The sequence below is a fragment of the Dunckerocampus dactyliophorus genome, chromosome 19, assembly GCF_027744805.1.
Source record: "Dunckerocampus dactyliophorus isolate RoL2022-P2 chromosome 19, RoL_Ddac_1.1, whole genome shotgun sequence".
Lineage (NCBI taxonomy): Eukaryota > Metazoa > Chordata > Actinopteri > Syngnathiformes > Syngnathidae > Dunckerocampus > Dunckerocampus dactyliophorus.
Window position 1 is genome coordinate 2,417,934 of NC_072837.1, and position 18,316 is coordinate 2,436,249.

The following is an 18,316-nucleotide window of genomic DNA, read 5'->3' on the forward strand; positions in this document are numbered from 1 at the left end:
CTTGATTAGGTACACCCATGCACTGATGCAATATGAGGAACGACAAAGACACCAATACACAATGTTGTCAATAATATGTGTTTTACTTACTTACTCTGGCCTTTTTTACTACATGACCAACTACTCTCCAACCTTGATCATGAATACATGACTTACCTATTCTTCACGTGAAACTACATGACATTAAACATGATGACTAACTAAGCTATTATTCAAACCTAAGGTTAAACCTTATGACTAACTACTACTACTACTACATGACTAACTAACTACTATTCAACTATGACATTAAATGACATGAGCAGCTAATTACTGTTCAACTTGGACATGAAACTAGATGACTAATTAACTCGTCTCCAGCCTTGACTTTAAACTGAATGACCAGCTAACTACTGTTGAATTCTGACATGAAACTACATGACTAACTAATCTATTATTCAAACCTTATGTTCAACAACATGACTAACTACTCTTCAGCTTTGACATTAAACTACATGACAAACTAACTACTATTCAACGTTGACGTTAAACTACATGACAAACTAACTAGTCATCATGACTAACTAATTTCTGACCTTGACATTAAACAAATTACTCTTGACTAACTGGCCTCCAACCTTGAGATTAAACTAAATGACCAACTAACTACTTTTCAACTTTGACACTACATTAACTAGTTGACTAACTAGCCGTCATGATTAACTAGTCTCCAGCCTTGACATTAAACGAATTACTCTTGACTAACTACGCTTCAACTCTGACATGAAACTACACGACTAACTAGCGTTCGTCTTTGACATGACACTACATGACCGACTAACGTAGTCTTCAGCCCTCACGCTAAACTACTCTTCACCTTTCACGTGAAGCTACACGACCGACTAGCTAGCCTCCTCTCTTGACGTGAAATGTGTGTGTGTGTGTGTAGGTGTAGATGTTGTGTCGTGTTGTATGGTTTTATGAAATGAAACATGTCATGAAAGTAGAGAGAAGGGGGGTGGGGGTTCTCTCTGACATTTCCGGGTCCTGTGACCGTGCGTGCAAGAGGAGGAGGAGGAGGCGGAGGAGAAGGAAGCAGCAATGTAATGAGTTGCATGTGGACCAGATGTAGACTTGCTCGGTCCTTTACAGCCTCCTTCCTTCTTTCTCTCGTTCTTTCTGTGTGTGTGTGTGTGTGTGCGTGTGTGCGTGTGTGCGCGCGCGCAGACCGGAGGAAAGCCTCCTCCGTCCTCATGATACAAGTTTGTCAGCTAATCTAAACAACACAAACACACAACACACAAGTTGTCCGTAGGTCGTCATCATGGCCGGAGGTTCGGTGTCGGAGTGCAAGGAGTACTTGTTCAAGGTTCTGGTGATCGGCGAGCTGGGCGTGGGGAAGACCAGCATCATCAAGCGCTACGTGCACCAGCTTTTCTCCCAACACTACCGCGCCACCATCGGCGTCGACTTCGCCCTCAAAGTCATCAACTGGGACAGCAAGACGCTGGTTCGCTTGCAACTGTGGGACATCGCGGGTAAGAATTCACTTATTTGAGGAGGAACGTTTAAAAAGAGGTTTATTGTGTATTTATTTGTAGTCAGTCCACCATGTTGGGTGTCCAGTTTTCCACTTTATGGTCACTGCAGCTCATAATTGTCAGTGGAATGTAGGTCACGTTGTTATTATCCACTCAAGCAGCCGAATCACCCCTCCTGCATCACACATCCCTACTACAAAGTACGTACTTTCTCATGCACTTCACCGTGACGGCTCTCCCATTGGGAATAACACATAGTCTGTTCCAGTGTCAAACGCTCACCATCCAAAATGGAGTTGGAAAAGTGTAAAAAGAAGTGAAAACACAGCGAAATGACCAAGGAGTCATTTGTTGTGTAAGGACTCACGTCACAGACACGCCTCACACGTCTCATTCTTGTAATGTTTCTAATCTTCACGCAAGTGAACTGCTAGCAAAACTAAAAAAAAACTACTTTAGGGCTGAAGTTGTAGAGCAGATGAAAAACTACATGACTAACATGTCTTCAAGCGTCATAATATCTACATGACTAACTAGCTGCTGTTTGACATTAATAGTCAACTACATGACTAGCTACTCTTCAATGTTGGCATTCCATTCCATGACTAACTCTTCTTCAACCTTGATATGAAACTACTCCTCAACCTTGCTAGTAAACTACATGACTGACTACTGTACTTGTCGTGTTATTGAACATATTTATTGATTCTTTGCCGCACTTCCCAGCGCGTACATTCCAACAGCTTGAGTAAGCAAGGCTGTAGTAGTTGTGAGACAGACGTGTAAATATAAAGTTATCCTACTCAAACAGCTATTGTTTGTCATACACACACACACACACACACACACACTGTAAACATTTGAGGGTGACACTGTGGAAGTGGACACGCCAAGTTGTAGTTTTTTAGTGTAAAGCTTACCATGTCAGCTTACTAGTGCTGTACAAAGGTAGCGTGTGTGTCACGGGATGGACCATGAATGCACCATCATGTCACAACAATCTGCCTTTACAGGGAAATTCATAATGAATGCGTTTTGACGTTTTTTTCAACGTATTTCTTATGATCATTATATCCCATGAATATTTCACAAAATATGATATATTTTACAACTTGATGTTTGTTTGATTGTATTTTTCTGCTGAAAGCACTTGCCAGTAAAGCATGTGAGCTCCCATGTGAGGAACCAAATGGCTTCTTTCCCCCTGATAGAGAGCTGCTTGTGTGCGTGCGTGTGAATACATTTAACAGCATGCGCCGCATTTGAACACCGCATTTACCGCATTGTCCTGGATTTGTCAACAAGATACGCTTGTTTTTTACTGGAACCCAACTCCCCCCTTGATTGGGTCCGCAAGATGTCACTTGAAAGACTTGACGTCATGTGTTCACCGTGAGGACACAACCGTTGAAGAATGGAGCACATCATGAGTGTTTAAAAGAAAGGATGATATTGATTTTGCAAGCTAAGCAGAGAGATATTCCTTGTGCGTTGTTTGCTAAAGTCACAATGTTGGTTCCGATCGCAGCGTTGCGTATCACCATGGCAACTAATGCTAGGTGCAAAGGAGGGGGGGGCTCAAGTATGTTGGAATATTCCACCACTTTTACGTGATGAAATTCCAGCAACATTTCTTGCTGTGGTTTTACTCTCCTGTAGTTTTTGGCTTATGAAGGACCAGGAGCACCACCAGGGGTGTCCAGACGTTTCCCAGCCGGGGCCGCATATGCTAAAATATTTGGTCGGAAAAGAGGCCAAAATGAATTTCATTCATTTCACAGCTAATATTATTGATATCTCTTCGAATAGCCCCGCGTTACAATGCTTTCTCATACGTGCCGACTGGTACGGCCTTTTCCGCCAGCTAAACTAGCGTTCTATCGTCTCAATAAGGATGCTGTCTGTGGACTGCAGCTAATCCAAGCCAGAGCAGCGCTTGTGTGTGTGTGTGTGTGTGTGTGTGTGTGTGTGTGTGTGTGTGTGTGTGTGTGTGTGTGTGTGTGTGTGTGTGTGTGGAAAAAAGGAGGCGTGAGATTTGGAGGCTTGAGGCCGATTACTATCATTCCTCCCCAAGTGGAAAGACGATTAGCGCTGGTAGAAGACAACTGATGATAATACCGTCTCCTTTCTTTTTCTACACCTTTAAATAGCCTCATGCTCACCTCCACTTTGCACTCTTTCACACCCGACCTCTTACTTAGCGTACTTTAAGCTCACTGTCCTCAGGCACCGATAACGAGCTGCAGCATCTCCACTCACGTCCCCTCATTACTCCGTACTACATTCAACTGCCGGCCCCGGGGCCAAACGCAACACATGGACGACATCAGACCACACCCGGCGACTAACATTATTGCAGAGCGTAGACTAGCGTTTATGCATCAGGACCTGAAGACAGCACAACACTTCTGGCATACAAAGGATCTTTGAGCAGTGTTTTGCAGTAGGTACTTAAAGACAGCGCAGCGCTTCTGTCGTACAAAGGATCTTTGACCAGCATTATTGCAATAGGTTCTTAAAAACAACAGAACACTCTAGTCTAGTAGAGAACCTTGGACCGGGATTTTTGCAGCGGGTCCTTAAAAACAGCAGATTGCGCCTGTCATCTAGAGATTTTTGCGGCAGGTGTTTAAAAACAGCAGAGCACCCCTCTCGTACAGAGGATCTTTGACCAACGCGTTTGCAATTCTTCCAGAGCAGCAGAGCGCTCCCGTCACATAAAAGATCTTTGAGTAGTGTTTTTGCAGTAGACTTTGGAGAACAACAGACTGATGTTATATAGAGAATCTTTGACGAGCATTATTGCAATAGCTTCTTTAACACAGCAGAATGTTCTTGTCTAATAGAGAATCTTTGACGAGCATTATTGGTGCTGGTCTTGAAAATCAGCAGCATGCTTCTGTCACACTTCCTGTCTTTGCTTTTACAGTGGATGCTCAACAACAGCAGAGCACCCCTGTTACAGAGAGGATCTTTGACTAGAATTATTGCAAGGGGTTTTTAAAAAGAGCAGAATGCTCTTGTCTTATCGAGAATCTTTGACGAGTGTTTTTTGAAGCTGGTTCTTAAAAACAGCAGAGTGCTCCTGTCATGTAAAGGACCTTTGAGTAGAGTTTTTGCAGTAGATTATCAACAACAGCAGAGCGCTCCTGTTATATAGAAGATCTTCGCCTCACATTATTGCACTCGGTTCTTAAAAACAGCAGAAGGCGCTTGTCTTATAGAGGATCTTTGACGAATGTATTTGCAGCTGGTCCTTAAAAACAGCAGATTGTGCCTGTTGCATAAAGGATCTTTGAAAAGTGTTTTCGCAGTAGATTCTCAAGAACAGCACCACTCCCTCATCGTATAGAGGATCTTTGACCAACATTATTGCACTAGGTTCGTAAAAACAAAAGAATGCTCTTGTCTTCTAGCAGCTCTTTGTCTAGCTTTTTTGCAATCGGTTCTTAAAAACAACAGAACCTTCTTGTCTTATGCAAGATCTTTGAGAAGTATTTTTGCAGTGGATTCTCAAGAACAGTGGAGCACTCCCATCATACTGAGGTTCTTAAAAACAGCAGATTGCTCCTCCCATGTACTCCTAGACTAGTGTTTTTGTGTGGAGGTGCTCAAAAACAGCAGAGCACTCCTGTCACACAGACGATCTTTCACTAGTGTTTCTGCAGTAGCTTCTTAACAACCTCAGAGCACTCCTCTCCTGTCACATAGAGGATCTTTGACTGCCGTTTTTGTCAGTAGTTCCTTAAAAACCGCAGAGACCCTGTCATGTAGAGATCCGTCATCTGTGTAAGACAATCTAAAACACTTTTTATGACATTCTGCCGTACTGTGGCTTTAAATCGCTGCAGTGGAGGCTATCGTGTACTCCTCGGATGGTTCCGCTGAAGGTAAGCGCGGAAGAAGAGCTAATCTGCAGTGAACTCACGTGGTCGGTCATGTGTGGGGAGGAGTACCGCCATGACTTTATTATTATTTATTTTAGTATTGGAGCCCTCGCAGGCGCCCAACAACAGACAGAGCGCCGCTGTTGCTGCACTGCCGTGTCTGGCTTGGACAGTTTCCATGGCAACGCAGAATTGCAAAACGGACTAGCGTAGAGGGAAGTAGACTTGTTGCCTGCAGTACGGATAATCTCACCCCCACACGTACTACGTGAAGACATGTACTGTAGTGTTTGTACAACATGTGTTGTGTATTGTAGTGCGTGTGGAGCGCTGCAGCGCACGGACACTGTTGTTGCTCACGCTGCTTGAATCCTTTCCTGCTTTATTGAGTTACCTGGCATATGACGCTCGTTACTGCTCTTAGCTGACAGAACTTTATTTGTCCTCATTCGGGCCGCGAACAACGCGTCAACTGTGTGCGCCAAGGCTCCACTGTTAACCAAATCATCTTTGTTAGCTAGCAGGTTACTTCCTGGTTCACAGTTCATTCGGTAGCGACTCAAATGATGGAAACTAATTGTTAGCCAGCAGGCTAATTCCTAGCTGATAGAGAATAACGTAAGATTGGAAGGAAAATACAAATAAAGTACATGTTGTCTGGATTTGAATTCAAAATAGCAGAGAAATCATTTTTTTGTGTTGTCCTGCTAGCTAGCTAGCTCCTTTTGCATTCAACAATCATGCGTCAAAGCACGGGTGATCAACTCAAGGCTCCGGGGCCAGATTCGGGCTGCCATATTGTTTTATGTGGCCCTCGAAAGCCTGGAAATAATGCTTCACAATAATCACAAAGACACTTATTTTCTTATTATTTTCTTATATTATTTTTAGTATTATTTAAAAAAAAATATATATATGTTTATATATATACACAGTATTTAAAATGGATTACTATTGTTTATGTACATTTTGTATTTATTTCGTAGTATGTATAGTAGTAAAACGGGCCGCCTAGTGGTTAGCATTTTGGCCATGCAGTCAGGAGATATGGGTTTGAATCTTAAGAGTCTCCGTGTGGAGTTTGCACGTTCTCCCCGTGCGTGCTTGGGTTTCCTCCCACATTCCAAACAAAACATGCACGTTAGGTTAACTGGCGACTCTAAAATGCGAGAGCGAATGGTTGTTTGTCTGCATGTGCCCTGTGATTGGCTGGCGACCAGTCCAACCCCAAGTCAGCTGGGATAGGCTCCAGCGTACCCGCGACCCTAGTGAGGATGGATAGCAATGAAATATTACAAAATTAAAGACGCTTATTTTTTTTATTGTTTTTAGTATTTTAAAGTAATATTTGTATATATTAATTTTATGACTATTATTCATGTACATTTGTATATATTTTGTATACATTTTTTAAATCAATTTCTATTTTAGTATATATTTATAGTAAAACTAAAAATCTGTCACTTATTTTTATTCTATTAATTTGTAGTGTTTTTTTTAAATATTTGTAGATATTAATTTTATGTCCATCATTTATCTACATTTTTACTTTTTAAAAACATAAAAAAATAAATACACTTTTTATATGACTTTAAAAAAAAGTTTATATGTGAATTTAATTCCTATCATTTATATATATTTTTACTTTAAAAACATTTATAGTAAAAAAAAAAAAAAAACCTCATCAGAAAAGTTGTTCTGTCAATTTGGACAGCAGATTTATCCATCCGTCCATCCATCCATCCATCCATCCATCCATCCATCCATTATTTTTGTCTTGAAACGCCATTTAAAATTAGTTATGCAATATTTTGATGACATCAAATTGAGGAGGTGACCTTACGGTTGTAAGTCAACCGTAAGGTCAATGTGCCGCCCCCCCCCCCCCCCCCCCCCCCCCCCCCCCCCCCCCCCCCCCCCCCCCCCCCCCGCATTAAAGCAACAAAGTATTGGATGCTTTTAAAGGGTTTACTCTACCTTTGGTGACTCGTCCCTGCTTTACCATAAACCTTTGACAAAAGAGCCAATCAGCTCTGAGATAACAGGAAGTGACAACATTAGCGCCCCGGTTCTTAATTTTATCATCGGAATGAAAACCTAATCCGCAAGCCGCGGAGGATTTGGTCGTGGTCACCATCTAAACGGTAATCAGCAGGCTTACGTGAGCGGTCACGCCTCACGGGCTAGGTTGTGATTTTAAAGTTAGCGACTTCCTTGGCCTACTGATGTCCCCCACCGCTGCTAGCTAGCACTCGATAGAATCACTCAATACGAGAGCTTCTCCGGAGGACGACGACTGGCTGAATATTGATCAAGGGGCTCAGTGCTGATCTAGCGTTAACCAGCACGTGTCACAAAATCTAACGTGTCCAACGTTGGTGGTCTCGTTTAACCGCTGCTGGTTCGTGTCATGCTTTTCAATAGCTAGCTTATTTGGAACGTTCATTCCAGCCGCGGTACGGCATTTTTATGATATTAAGCCTGTCTTCTAAATGTCAAAGTCCTGTTGCTTACCTCATGTCCTTACTTTTAGTGACTTCTGTCGTCTCTCCTTGTCCTTTCTTTGCTGCGTGAGGCAGAAGGGCCTTTGAATTTGCCAAAACAACAGCGACGCAATTTGTTGTCTTAGGTCGGCATTGGTGAATTCTGCGATGAACGAGGGATCAGTAAAAAAAAAAAAAAAATAGTGATCTAAGGTAGAAATGGCAGTGAAAGTGATTATTCGGTGTCAGTAGAAACAAATAATCGTTTTTTCATTCAAAATCATTCAATTCCGACCGACTCAAATGTCCATTTGTCAGCTATACCGTACAGACGTACGTGCAAGGGCTGGAAATGGAATCTTCCTATCTCTTTCTTCCACTGTGTCGTGTCTCTGGTGCATTCACCTGAGGTTGTGTTGGCTAAAATTAGACTCCCAATTATGAGCAATTATCATCAGGCCTGTAGGCCCCACAGTGGACTGTTCACTGGAACACCGACTCTGCGTCACTGCGCCGCTAGCTCACTCGCCCGCTTACGTGGTTGGGAAGTACCTGCATCAAAGTGAAAGGCGTACGCTTGGTTATGTTGTCGTTTCACTTCCTCTGCGTTGGATTTGTTATTCTCGACATTTGTGTCTATTTCTGTTTGTGCTGAATATATCCAGTCAAGCCTGCTGTGGTTTGTTTTCACTCTGCTAGGATGACATAAAAAGAGTTTATTGTGACTGAAACGGCAAGAAATGCCTTCAATAAAGAAGAAATCACACTTATTTGTACGTACATTTGTTAGCAAACAAGCTACATCTCGACAAACTGTTTTACCGGCTCAAGAAAAGAAAATTCCACAAACAAAAGTGAGAAAAATTGCATCGCATCATAGCTTAGCATGTTAGCTTGCTATTTTCTGGTTTGCAGTGGATGATCGTACAATTTTTGATTCTTGGGTAGGGGGAACTTGTTAATCGTGGCTAAAACAGCAAGAAATTACTCAAGTAAACAAAAACATCATGTGTGTTTGTACGTACATTTGTTAGCTAGCAAGCTACTTCCCAACTAAGACAACAGGAATAGACGGGACTAGCATTTGCCTAATGAGGATTAAAAAAAAATAAACATTTTGTTGTCATGATAAGAAAGAAAATGAACACATTTTTAGAAAATAGCAATATACGGGACTCTACCATTTGCCTTGTAAGACAGAGTGTACTATTTTTATTTGTTTTAACGGACTCAAGTCAGCAAGAAAAGCAGAATAAATCCCTCTTAAGTAAAAGTGACAAATGTTATAGTTTTTCATGCTTCTCTGTATGTTAGCAGACTACTTGTGGTTTCATGGAAAATCCCGCAAGCACGGGCAAGCCGGGGCAAACGGTTCTGTCGTGACTCAAACTGACAACATGCAGCAACACCAGTGAAAAAACTTCTATTGTATTTGTTAGTTAGCTAATTTGGGATGGACGTACGGAACGCTACCGTTCGCATTGTAGGACAGTGGGAACGTTTCCATTGTTAAATCATCGGCTATGTGTTTTTTTTTATGTGTGTGTGTGTGTGTGTGTGTGTGTGTGTGTGTGTGTAACTATGCTAGAAAACAAACAGTAATCCAAGCATTTGTAGTTTTCACAAATATATTCAAGTCAGTTGAAATTATAAACTGTCCGTTCCGATTTTTTTTGTGCGCAGATCACAGGTGACGGTTTTATTGGGATCACGGTCAAATTTTGTTTGCTGGCAACCGTGCGTGAGTACCCAACATGGGCCAATTTTGGTACATATACAATACAGTATAAATACTGTATATATACAGTATATATACAGTGTATATATACAGTATAGATACACACAGTATACAGTATGATGAACAGTTGGAGGTATTTGTGATCTAATAGTGGAGGCGAGCACAGTGGTTGTCAGTTGTTTTCTGTCATGCCCCCCGTGGGGACACACATGTTTTCAGCGCCTCGTAGCGAATCAGCGATTTGAAATACTATAGAGCAAGTGATGATATCCATTTGTTTATTTGTACCGTACAGACTGAACTCGAAAGCAGAAAATGCACCAAATGGAGAGCTGTGAGGCACACAAGCGTATTGAAGAGTCAAACTGCATGTATGAGAAATTCGTACGTGTTGGCAGGCCTCACCCCCCCCACTGCGTTAGCAGGTCATTAGCCATGAAGGAAAGCAGGAGGAAATGTTCATGCGCGGAATTTGCTGGAAGGTTTTGGGAGTTAGCGTGACCTGGTATGCCTGCACTAATTCCATTGTGATGTCTCACCTCAGATGTTCTCAGCGCCAGCCTATAGAAAAGAAGGCTTCTTATGACGGTGGATTACTTCTGCCGTTCTGTGGCTGGATTAGGCCCTCGGCATATTAGGGGAAAGTGGGTCACATGACAGCCGTCATTTTTGGGGACTGAGGAGGGGGAAAATGGTTGAAAGCCTCTTAGTGGAGATGGAAATATGCTTCTCCGTGCTCCTCCAGGTCAGGAGCGCTTCGGGAACATGACCAGGGTCTACTACAAGGAGGCCGTGGGGGCGTTGGTGGTGTTCGACGTGACGAGGGGCTCCACGTTCGAGGCCGTGTCCAAGTGGAAGCACGACCTGGACAGCAAGGTGAAGCTGGCCAACGGCAGCCCCATCCCCTCCGTGCTGCTGGCCAACAAGTGCGACCAGAAGAAGGAAGGGTCCAACAACACGGCCCTCATGGACAATTTCTGCAAAGAGACGGGCTTCCTGGGGTGGTTTGAAACCTCGGCCAAGGTGAGACACGGAGGTAGAATGGGACTGTGAAGCTCAAGTTAGAAAGAGCGTGACGCCTCCACTTCCCCTCGTGGGAGACACAAGTCCTCCCGCGCGGGGGAAGCTTCTCCTTTCCTGGAGACAAAATGCAAGGCTTGTGAAACGGTTCCGTGTCGCTCTGTGGCTTTTTTTAAAAGCTCCCAAACGCCACCTTTTCACAGCCTGTTTGCTAAAAGACTGTGTGGGAACGTGTCTGCTGCGATTTGATATCACATGACAGTGACTGATGCCGCAGCCCACACCTAACAGGGTTAAAGGTCATCTGGGAGATAACTGTGACACCTTTGGGGTTAGCAAGGTTTCTTGGATTTAAAACAAATAATTGGCTGAAATAGTGTTGTTGATGAGAAAGAAACAAAAAGACACAGAAGACCATCGACAAGACTAGTGGATGAAATTACAAAATAAGATGCAAAAGAAACTCGAAGCAAAAACAAAAGTCAAGCGAGAAAGCAACTTTGGGGGAAAAAGATGAAAGCGCAACAAAAAAAATTGTCAACCACGGGACGCAAAAGCAACTAAAATTGCAAAAAGGACAAGAAAGCAAAGAAAGTGATCAATAAAACTGTCAAAAAAGATGAGGGGAAAAAAGGAAAAGCAGTAGAAAAAGGCAACAACAACGTGCGGGAGCAAGCAAGAACGAAAAAGCAAAACCGAGTGACGCAACAAGACACTCACATTCATACCTGTGGACAATTTAGAGTCTCCAATGAAGCTAACATGCATGGTTTTGGAATGTGGGAGGAAGCCGGAGTACCCGGAGAAAACCCACGCACGTTCGAGGAGAACAGTTCCAAAGCGTGGAGGTAACTTCCCATAGTTGACTTCATGCTGTACTAGTTGAATTAACAGCGCCTCTGCTGGTTGCAGCCCAGTACTGCACCCCAATTGCTTGAAGACGCTAGTTTACTCAGTGTGTTCTTGTTGTACCAAACGTACTACTATGTATAAATGTAATGTAACAGTGTACTACGGCCCCCCTGCAGCGTGCTAGTGAGGCCCTCCAACACGCTTTTCGCCCTGCGTCATGTGAAGGGGGCGTGGGCGCGCCGTGCCGCCGTTACAGTCTCTGAGGGAAGTCCAGCCGCTGCTTTAAAGCGAATGGAATCCGCTGGAATTCAGTTGCGTTCATGTGCTTCTTGTCATGAGGAGAGGAGATGTGAGTCAGCTCGAGTCAGGAGGTTGCATGCTGCAAAGAGAGTTGATCATATGACTCCATTGATGATGACATTTGCCCTACCGGAACTGCCATTGATTGACGTAAGATGGGGGCTGCTGGGGGGGGCATTAATATTCATTAACTGGTCAACACACAGGATGACAGCTTCTGGCTGCAGTGTGAAGGACACAGTCAAAAAAAAATGTCTGTTTTCACTTTGTCTCAGTGGACCTCAGGCTCATTTCCCAGCTGTTGTCCAAACATAGCGCTTCACGTAAAGATGCAAGCATGCCGACCTGACAGATGAGAAATAGCCAACATGAGATGCTCATTAGCAACCTGGCGGCGCAGATGATGAGAACACTGGGTTGGGGGGGCTAGGGTCTGTACCCAGGCTAGCTACAGTGTGTAACCACTACACTACAAGATTGCTTTTATAAGTGTCTTTCTGACTGCATGTTCAAACGGCCAAGTGGGCGGGGCTCCCTTATGCCCCTCTTTTCACTGGTCTTCAGGGTACAAACAATGAATTCTGCCTAGCAACAAGTGACTGTATTTTCTCGGCGAGTCCCCAATGATTTGATTTGTTGCAATTTATGAGCGATAACGTAGCATTCGTACAGCGGAGCCTTGGTTAGCGTCATCAAGTTGTTCCAGAAGGTCCGACTGTGACCAAAACGGACGCAAAGCGAATCCATTTTTCTTGTAAGAAAGTAGGCCGTTTAGGGCAGGGGTGTCCAAAGTGCGGCGCAGGGGCCATTGGTAGCCCGCAGCTGTTTTTGTATTGGCCCACCTTCAAAAACTAAAATTTAACAAGAAAACAGAAAAAAAACAATGGCAAAGATGAAAAAAATCTGCATTGATTTTACAGGAATAACGTGAAAATATTAGAAGAAGAAATTTGTATTCTAAGTAGAAAAAGTTGTAATTTTACGAGAATAACATGATAGTATAAATTACATCAGTTGAAATAGTTGGGGGGGCAACAACTGTCATTTTCCAGGAATGAAATCCAAACATTAAGAGAAAATAGTCATATATTATAATGAGAAAAAAACATCTTAAATTTATGAGAATAAACTCATAATATTATGAGACAAATTCATTTCTCATTTTAGCAGCACAGAGTTGAAATACTGAACAAAAAATATGTTGGGTTTTTTTACTGGGAATATTGTGAGAAGCAAAACAAAACAAAATAAAGTTGTCATTTTTGGAAAATTAGGTGATAGTATTATGGAAATAAAGTTAACATATTACGAGAAGAACATTTAGTATTTGTTATTTATGAAGAAATTAAAAAACAACGGCCAAAATGGAAAAAAAACAGCAAAGCCCGAAGTTGACGTAACGCACGTTCCGCTGTCATTATAGTCAAAGCTGTTTTATCCTTTATAGGCTTTTCTGTTTTCTCCCCGCAGGACAACATCAACGTGGACGAGGCGGCACGCTTCCTGGTGGAGAACATCCTGGCAAACGACAAGGGCTTGCCCTACGAGGAGAGCAACGGAGACCGCATCAAACTGGACGGCCGGGAGACCGTGGCGGCCGAGAGCAAACCTGGCTGCTGCTAACACTCGCACCGTTCACCCAGCACGACAGCACACGAGTCCGCAGCCTCTTTCAGCACAAGCCAGGGTGGAAATATTGGGAAACTACAGGAGGACCGAGGCTTGCTTGACCTTTTTAGTTTTTGTTTTTTAATACTAGCCTTCACTAGAGGAGAATATCCGATTTCCAAAATAGTACGACAGCCGCCATCATGCCGCCAAACCACCGTGTGTTCATTCCACCACGAACAAAGAACCCAACCTTAATTACTTGAAGTTGGCTCCTCAGCCCTGGACTCTACCTGGCAACAAGGGCTCAGCAGTCTGTTTCTTTCTTTTATTTGTGATAAAGTAGCGTAAGTGTATTGACGACACACTTCAATTTTGAGTGTTTGTGTTTTTGCGTTGGGCTTTAAAAAATAAAATGCACTCACGTATTTCTTGGATTGGACTGCTGTGTAATATGACATCACAGCTAAGCATTGACAAGGAAGTGCTTCACTCCGCAGTCCTGACATATTGTGCCATAGCACAGCACGTCCTCCTATAGTGGCCTTCAAATGAGTGCCTGCTACTCTCTGCATTTGACTAAATAGCCCAGACACAGTATTTCTGTAATGTAGCTATTATTTGTTTTTAAATGCATCAGATTTCATGTTTGAGAATCAGAAAAAAAATGTTTTTTTTAAGGTTTATGGCGAGAAAGAGAGAGATGCTGTCCAGATTAAATGTATTTATCTTCTTCACTGTGCTTTGGTCTGTTCTTTTATGACGCCTGTCTTATATTGAATACAGGATCTTTAAAAACAGCAAATGGCTGGATTTTAGGCTAGCATTAACATCTTCAATTATGATTTTATGATGGGATTGGATTCATTTGGTGACAGGAAAGACATGAAATTTCCCATCGAGGGCAGCATACTGAAAAATGAAAAGATGCAAAGGGCCACTTTGATATTTTTATATATACTTATTTTAATATGGAAAAAAAATGAAAAAAAAAACAATGTAAGAAATTTTATTTTTGGTTTAAAAAATACTTTTTTGTAAAAAAAAAAAAGTAATTTGGGGAGTAAAAATGTCATACTTTTTGTAATATTTTTTAAAATATATGTCAGGACAGAATTGTGTTCTTTGTTAATAGTATCAATATTTCAGCTCTTTGTCTTCACAATCTATATTTTTGCTCTATTTTTCCAATTTTATTTGTTTTTTTGGTTTAATTTTATTTCTGTATTTTACCACGGTCTGCAAATGGCCCCCGGGCTGCACTTTGGACACTCTTGTTCTATACAACATAATAGTGAAGGAAGACTTTAGCATGCTGGACTCTAGCAGGTTAATTTTCATTATGCAATTGCTATTTGAAGCTTGGCCTACAATTTTAATCACCCGAAAAATAACTTCTAAAACACTAAAAGTCAATTTATTTAATATATGAGCGTCATTTTTTGTTTATGTCGCGTAATCTCGTGCTAAAACACCAGCCAGCTTCAGGGTAGCATCACGTGACGTAAGAACTCAAGACCACGCCTTTTTTTGCCGTGGCAACACTGCAAACATTCCAGTTCGAGACCGGAAGAAAGGAAGCTGCTGGAAGCCGATGCACCTGTGGCAGCCTTTTGTTAACTAACTTTATTTTAAATTTTAGCTATTTCTTTTAGAAAAAGGATTTAAAGTTTAACAAGCCATGTCAGAGGCACATTTAAAAGCTAACGAGTCAACTTCCAGCAAGTTGTCTTTATCCGACCAGCACACTAAGTGAGTTTGTCTTCTTGAGCAGTTGCCTCAACAGCTTTGTCAATCAATTGATCTTGACGACAAATTGATTAAAATACTGGGCGTGTAAGCTAAAAGCAGCATAACGAGTCTATCCGGTTACATTTATTTGTACAATTAATTACCAATTAATGCTTGTAACTTTCGTGAATTTATGACATTGCCTCATTTTTCGCTCATGCATGTGCAGTTTGTTTTGACAGCTAGCGTACGATAAAGTTGTACATAAGCAGAGAAGATGGACACTGTTTAAGGTTTTGTGCATCCATAAAACACAATGCCAACAGAAAAGTTCAAGAAAAAAGGGGAGACTTCCAGCAAAATATCCGAAGAGCAGACCGAGTGAGTTTGGCTTAATGTACAGTTAGCGTTAGCATTAGCATTAGCATTAGCATTAGCAATAGCATTAGCATTAGCTGCCTGCTATACATTAGAAAACAGCTGAGGGAACTTCAACTAGACTGGAAAGAAACAAGATGGATGAACATTACAATTCAGGTGCGTCTCAATCAGTTTGTATGCTATGTAGATTATTCGCTATACATAGAGTGAAATATTTCAAGGATTTCTTATGTATTTTAAGTGTGGAAGTTTGAAAAGTTGTCACAAAGTTCAGTATCGTTAACTGGTTCGTGCTCTAATGAACTGCAAAAAGTCTTGAATTGGTTCCTTAGTCTGAATAGAACTCCTGAAATGAAAGAACTTTTGCACGAGATTCTAATCTATTGAGATAAACATGTATATTGGCATTGTGAAAGACGTCTCCAATTGTGAACCAACTGAGTCTTTCCACATGTAGGATAGATTTCCTCAGCAGTTTTCAATAGCAAATGTCTAACCCAATGTGTTGTTAGAAGCTGATAATATTAATAAGATAACAGCCAAATATACTAACTTGTTGTGCTTCAGGCAAAAACACAACCGCTGAAAATCTGTAGCAACATACTGTGTCCTTCAACGTTGTCCTCGCATTTCTGCAAGTGTTTTTTTTTTTTTTTATATGACCCGTGTATCTTCTCAAGGGACAATACCGTTTAAATAAAACATACAGTGTATACTTTAGAGTAGTCCGTGTACAGCTTGTGCCGCGGTATAGGTTTACCATTCACTGAAAATGACTCTAGACAGCTCGGGACGCGTACCGCAACTCTGTATTGGTGCTGATGGAAACGGCCGGACCGACGGTACCTTTTTTTTTTTTTAAATGAATCTTGAAATCTCGTCCCATCTCGTTCTCGTGGACCCAATCTCCTTGGGTGTCCGAAAATACATACTACTACTACTATCGTCTAAATAGCGTGTAGCAAGCGTTGTGGTCTCAGGCTGCATGAGTGCTGCTGGCACTGCGGTTGATTGAGGGAAATGGGTGTGCTCACAGCTAGACAGACAATAACGGCTGTGAGTGTGGAGTCCTTTTCTGCGGTTCTTTCATTCGTATTGCCCTTGAGAGGATCTAATAACAAGCTCGCTGAAATGTGAGGGGATTTTTGTGAGATACTGTACGGACAAGTGGAAAATGTAAGAATGTGACTTCTCCTAATTTTAGAGCAGGTTCTGTAGCTGCCACTGCCTCCGAGAGCCTGGAGGATGTGTGGCACGAGTGGAGTGACGCGGACATCTACAGGGAGAAATGGGACTCGAGCAAGCCAGAAGATCCAAAGACAATAAACAAGACTCCCAATGTAATCTGAAGCAGAAGATTGTTTCAAGTCAAGCACATCCTGTACCGTACGTCCTTACTCCAGCGTTTGACGTGTTCTGCATATGTCTACAGGTGTACTTCGAAGATCCAGAGGGAAAAATCAGCCTCCCGCCGTCACTGAAAGTGTTCTACTGGAGGCGACCAACAGACTTTCTGATCAACACGGTAAGCGGCCAATATCTGGATCGGCTTTTTTATTATATTCTCATCTTGAGCTGCGTTGGTGACATTTCATCATCATAAAATGTATTCATTCATTTGAAGTAGTCGTTAGGTAAGCAAACACAGTCCATTCCTAATGTCCCATGACTGAGTGAAATGTTAACTTCCTCAGTGTGAAAGTGCTTTTTCCAGTAGAATGAAGCTCACACTCGCATGAGGTCACAAGATGTGAATGACTGAAAGCAAATAATTGATGTAAGCAGCCACATGTCATTTCCACGGTTGCATTCATAGAGTTGGCCCGTTATGCAAAAGCAGCTCCCACAAGGCTCCAATGAAAAATGTAATCATCATAAAACCTTTGCAATGTTTCGTCGCCGTGGACAACATGACCACAGACGGCGCACGCAGCCTGCAGAGAAGATGTGGCATCTGTAAAGCTGGCAGTGGAGTTGAAGCTAAATGTTTTGATTACCATTATTTATATATTTATGCATTTATTTATATAACAAAACACATTCACACGCCATAATCTGCTCATTCTAGTTAAGCCAGTGCTTCTCAGATGGTGTCACGTGGGACGTAAAATGTAAATATCTGCTGGTTTCAGCTCCTCAAATGTCAATGTTTTAATTTCCTTAGTCATCCATGAAAGCAGACTTATTGTCCGTGTGTTTTAGCAAAACATCAGCTTTGACTTTGGAAAACACTCATGGGCATTTTTGCGTCCTTTCTGATATGTAGCAGACCAAACCACCGAACGCTTTGTTTGGGTCCGTCTCCGGTAGGGGTGTCCACAGTGTGGCCTAGGGGACATTGCTGGGTTTTTGTTTTTTATTGGCCTGTGGCACATTCCCAAAAATTAACAAGGAAATAAGAATAAAGTCAAAATATTAAAATAATACATTTTTATTCAAACAAGAAAAAGTCGTAATTTTACGAGAATGTCGGGGGCAGCGTGAGTAAACCTAGCTTGGAAGTTGTTTCAAGTTGCGGTGCAACTTAATAAACGTTATCAGGTTCTCAATAGTTTGACAATTAAGGGTGGGGTTGTGAAAAAGGGGTCGTGGCAGAAAATAATTCCACCGAGTTAAATTCATTTTTATAAGATACCACAAAAACGAAACTGTAATAAGTAGGGGGGGGTCTCACGAGACACTCGGCTCGCAAGATGATACACAAGATTGGTCTACGAGAACGAGACGAGATTTGAACATATATTGCAATCTACTTATTACATTTCTACTACGCTGCACTCTTCTACACTCTGTGTG

The 18,316-nt window shown here is 42.0% G+C and overlaps 2 protein-coding genes across 19 annotated transcripts in view; both read left to right on the forward strand.

Moving 5' to 3' along the window:
- Positions 1-122: 122 nt before the first annotated feature.
- On the forward strand, positions 123-14,141 carry rab32a (RAB32a, member RAS oncogene family). The gene is made up of 3 exons (XM_054761041.1): positions 123-1,517; positions 10,374-10,651; positions 13,271-14,141. Exons 1-3 carry the CDS (start codon positions 1,304-1,306, stop codon positions 13,421-13,423), a joined length of 645 nt encoding a protein of 214 aa, XP_054617016.1. The 5' UTR covers positions 123-1,303; the 3' UTR covers positions 13,424-14,141.
- Positions 14,142-14,610: 469 nt separating this feature from the next.
- adgb (androglobin) overlaps positions 14,611-18,316 on the forward strand; it is a 54,090-nt gene continuing 50,384 nt past the window's right edge. For 9 of the 18 annotated variants that reach the window (XM_054762333.1, XM_054762335.1, XM_054762334.1 and 6 more), the window contains exons 1-3: positions 14,612-15,160; positions 16,725-16,860; positions 16,953-17,045. In XM_054762333.1, the coding sequence (XP_054618308.1) occupies positions 15,090-15,160; positions 16,725-16,860; positions 16,953-17,045 (300 nt within the window). In that variant the 5' untranslated portion in view covers positions 14,612-15,089. Of the gene's footprint in view, positions 15,677-16,724; positions 16,861-16,952; positions 17,046-18,316 lie in introns of all 18 variants that reach the window. The other 9 variants (XM_054762342.1, XM_054762346.1, XM_054762351.1 and 6 more) reach the window with 6 other exon arrangements.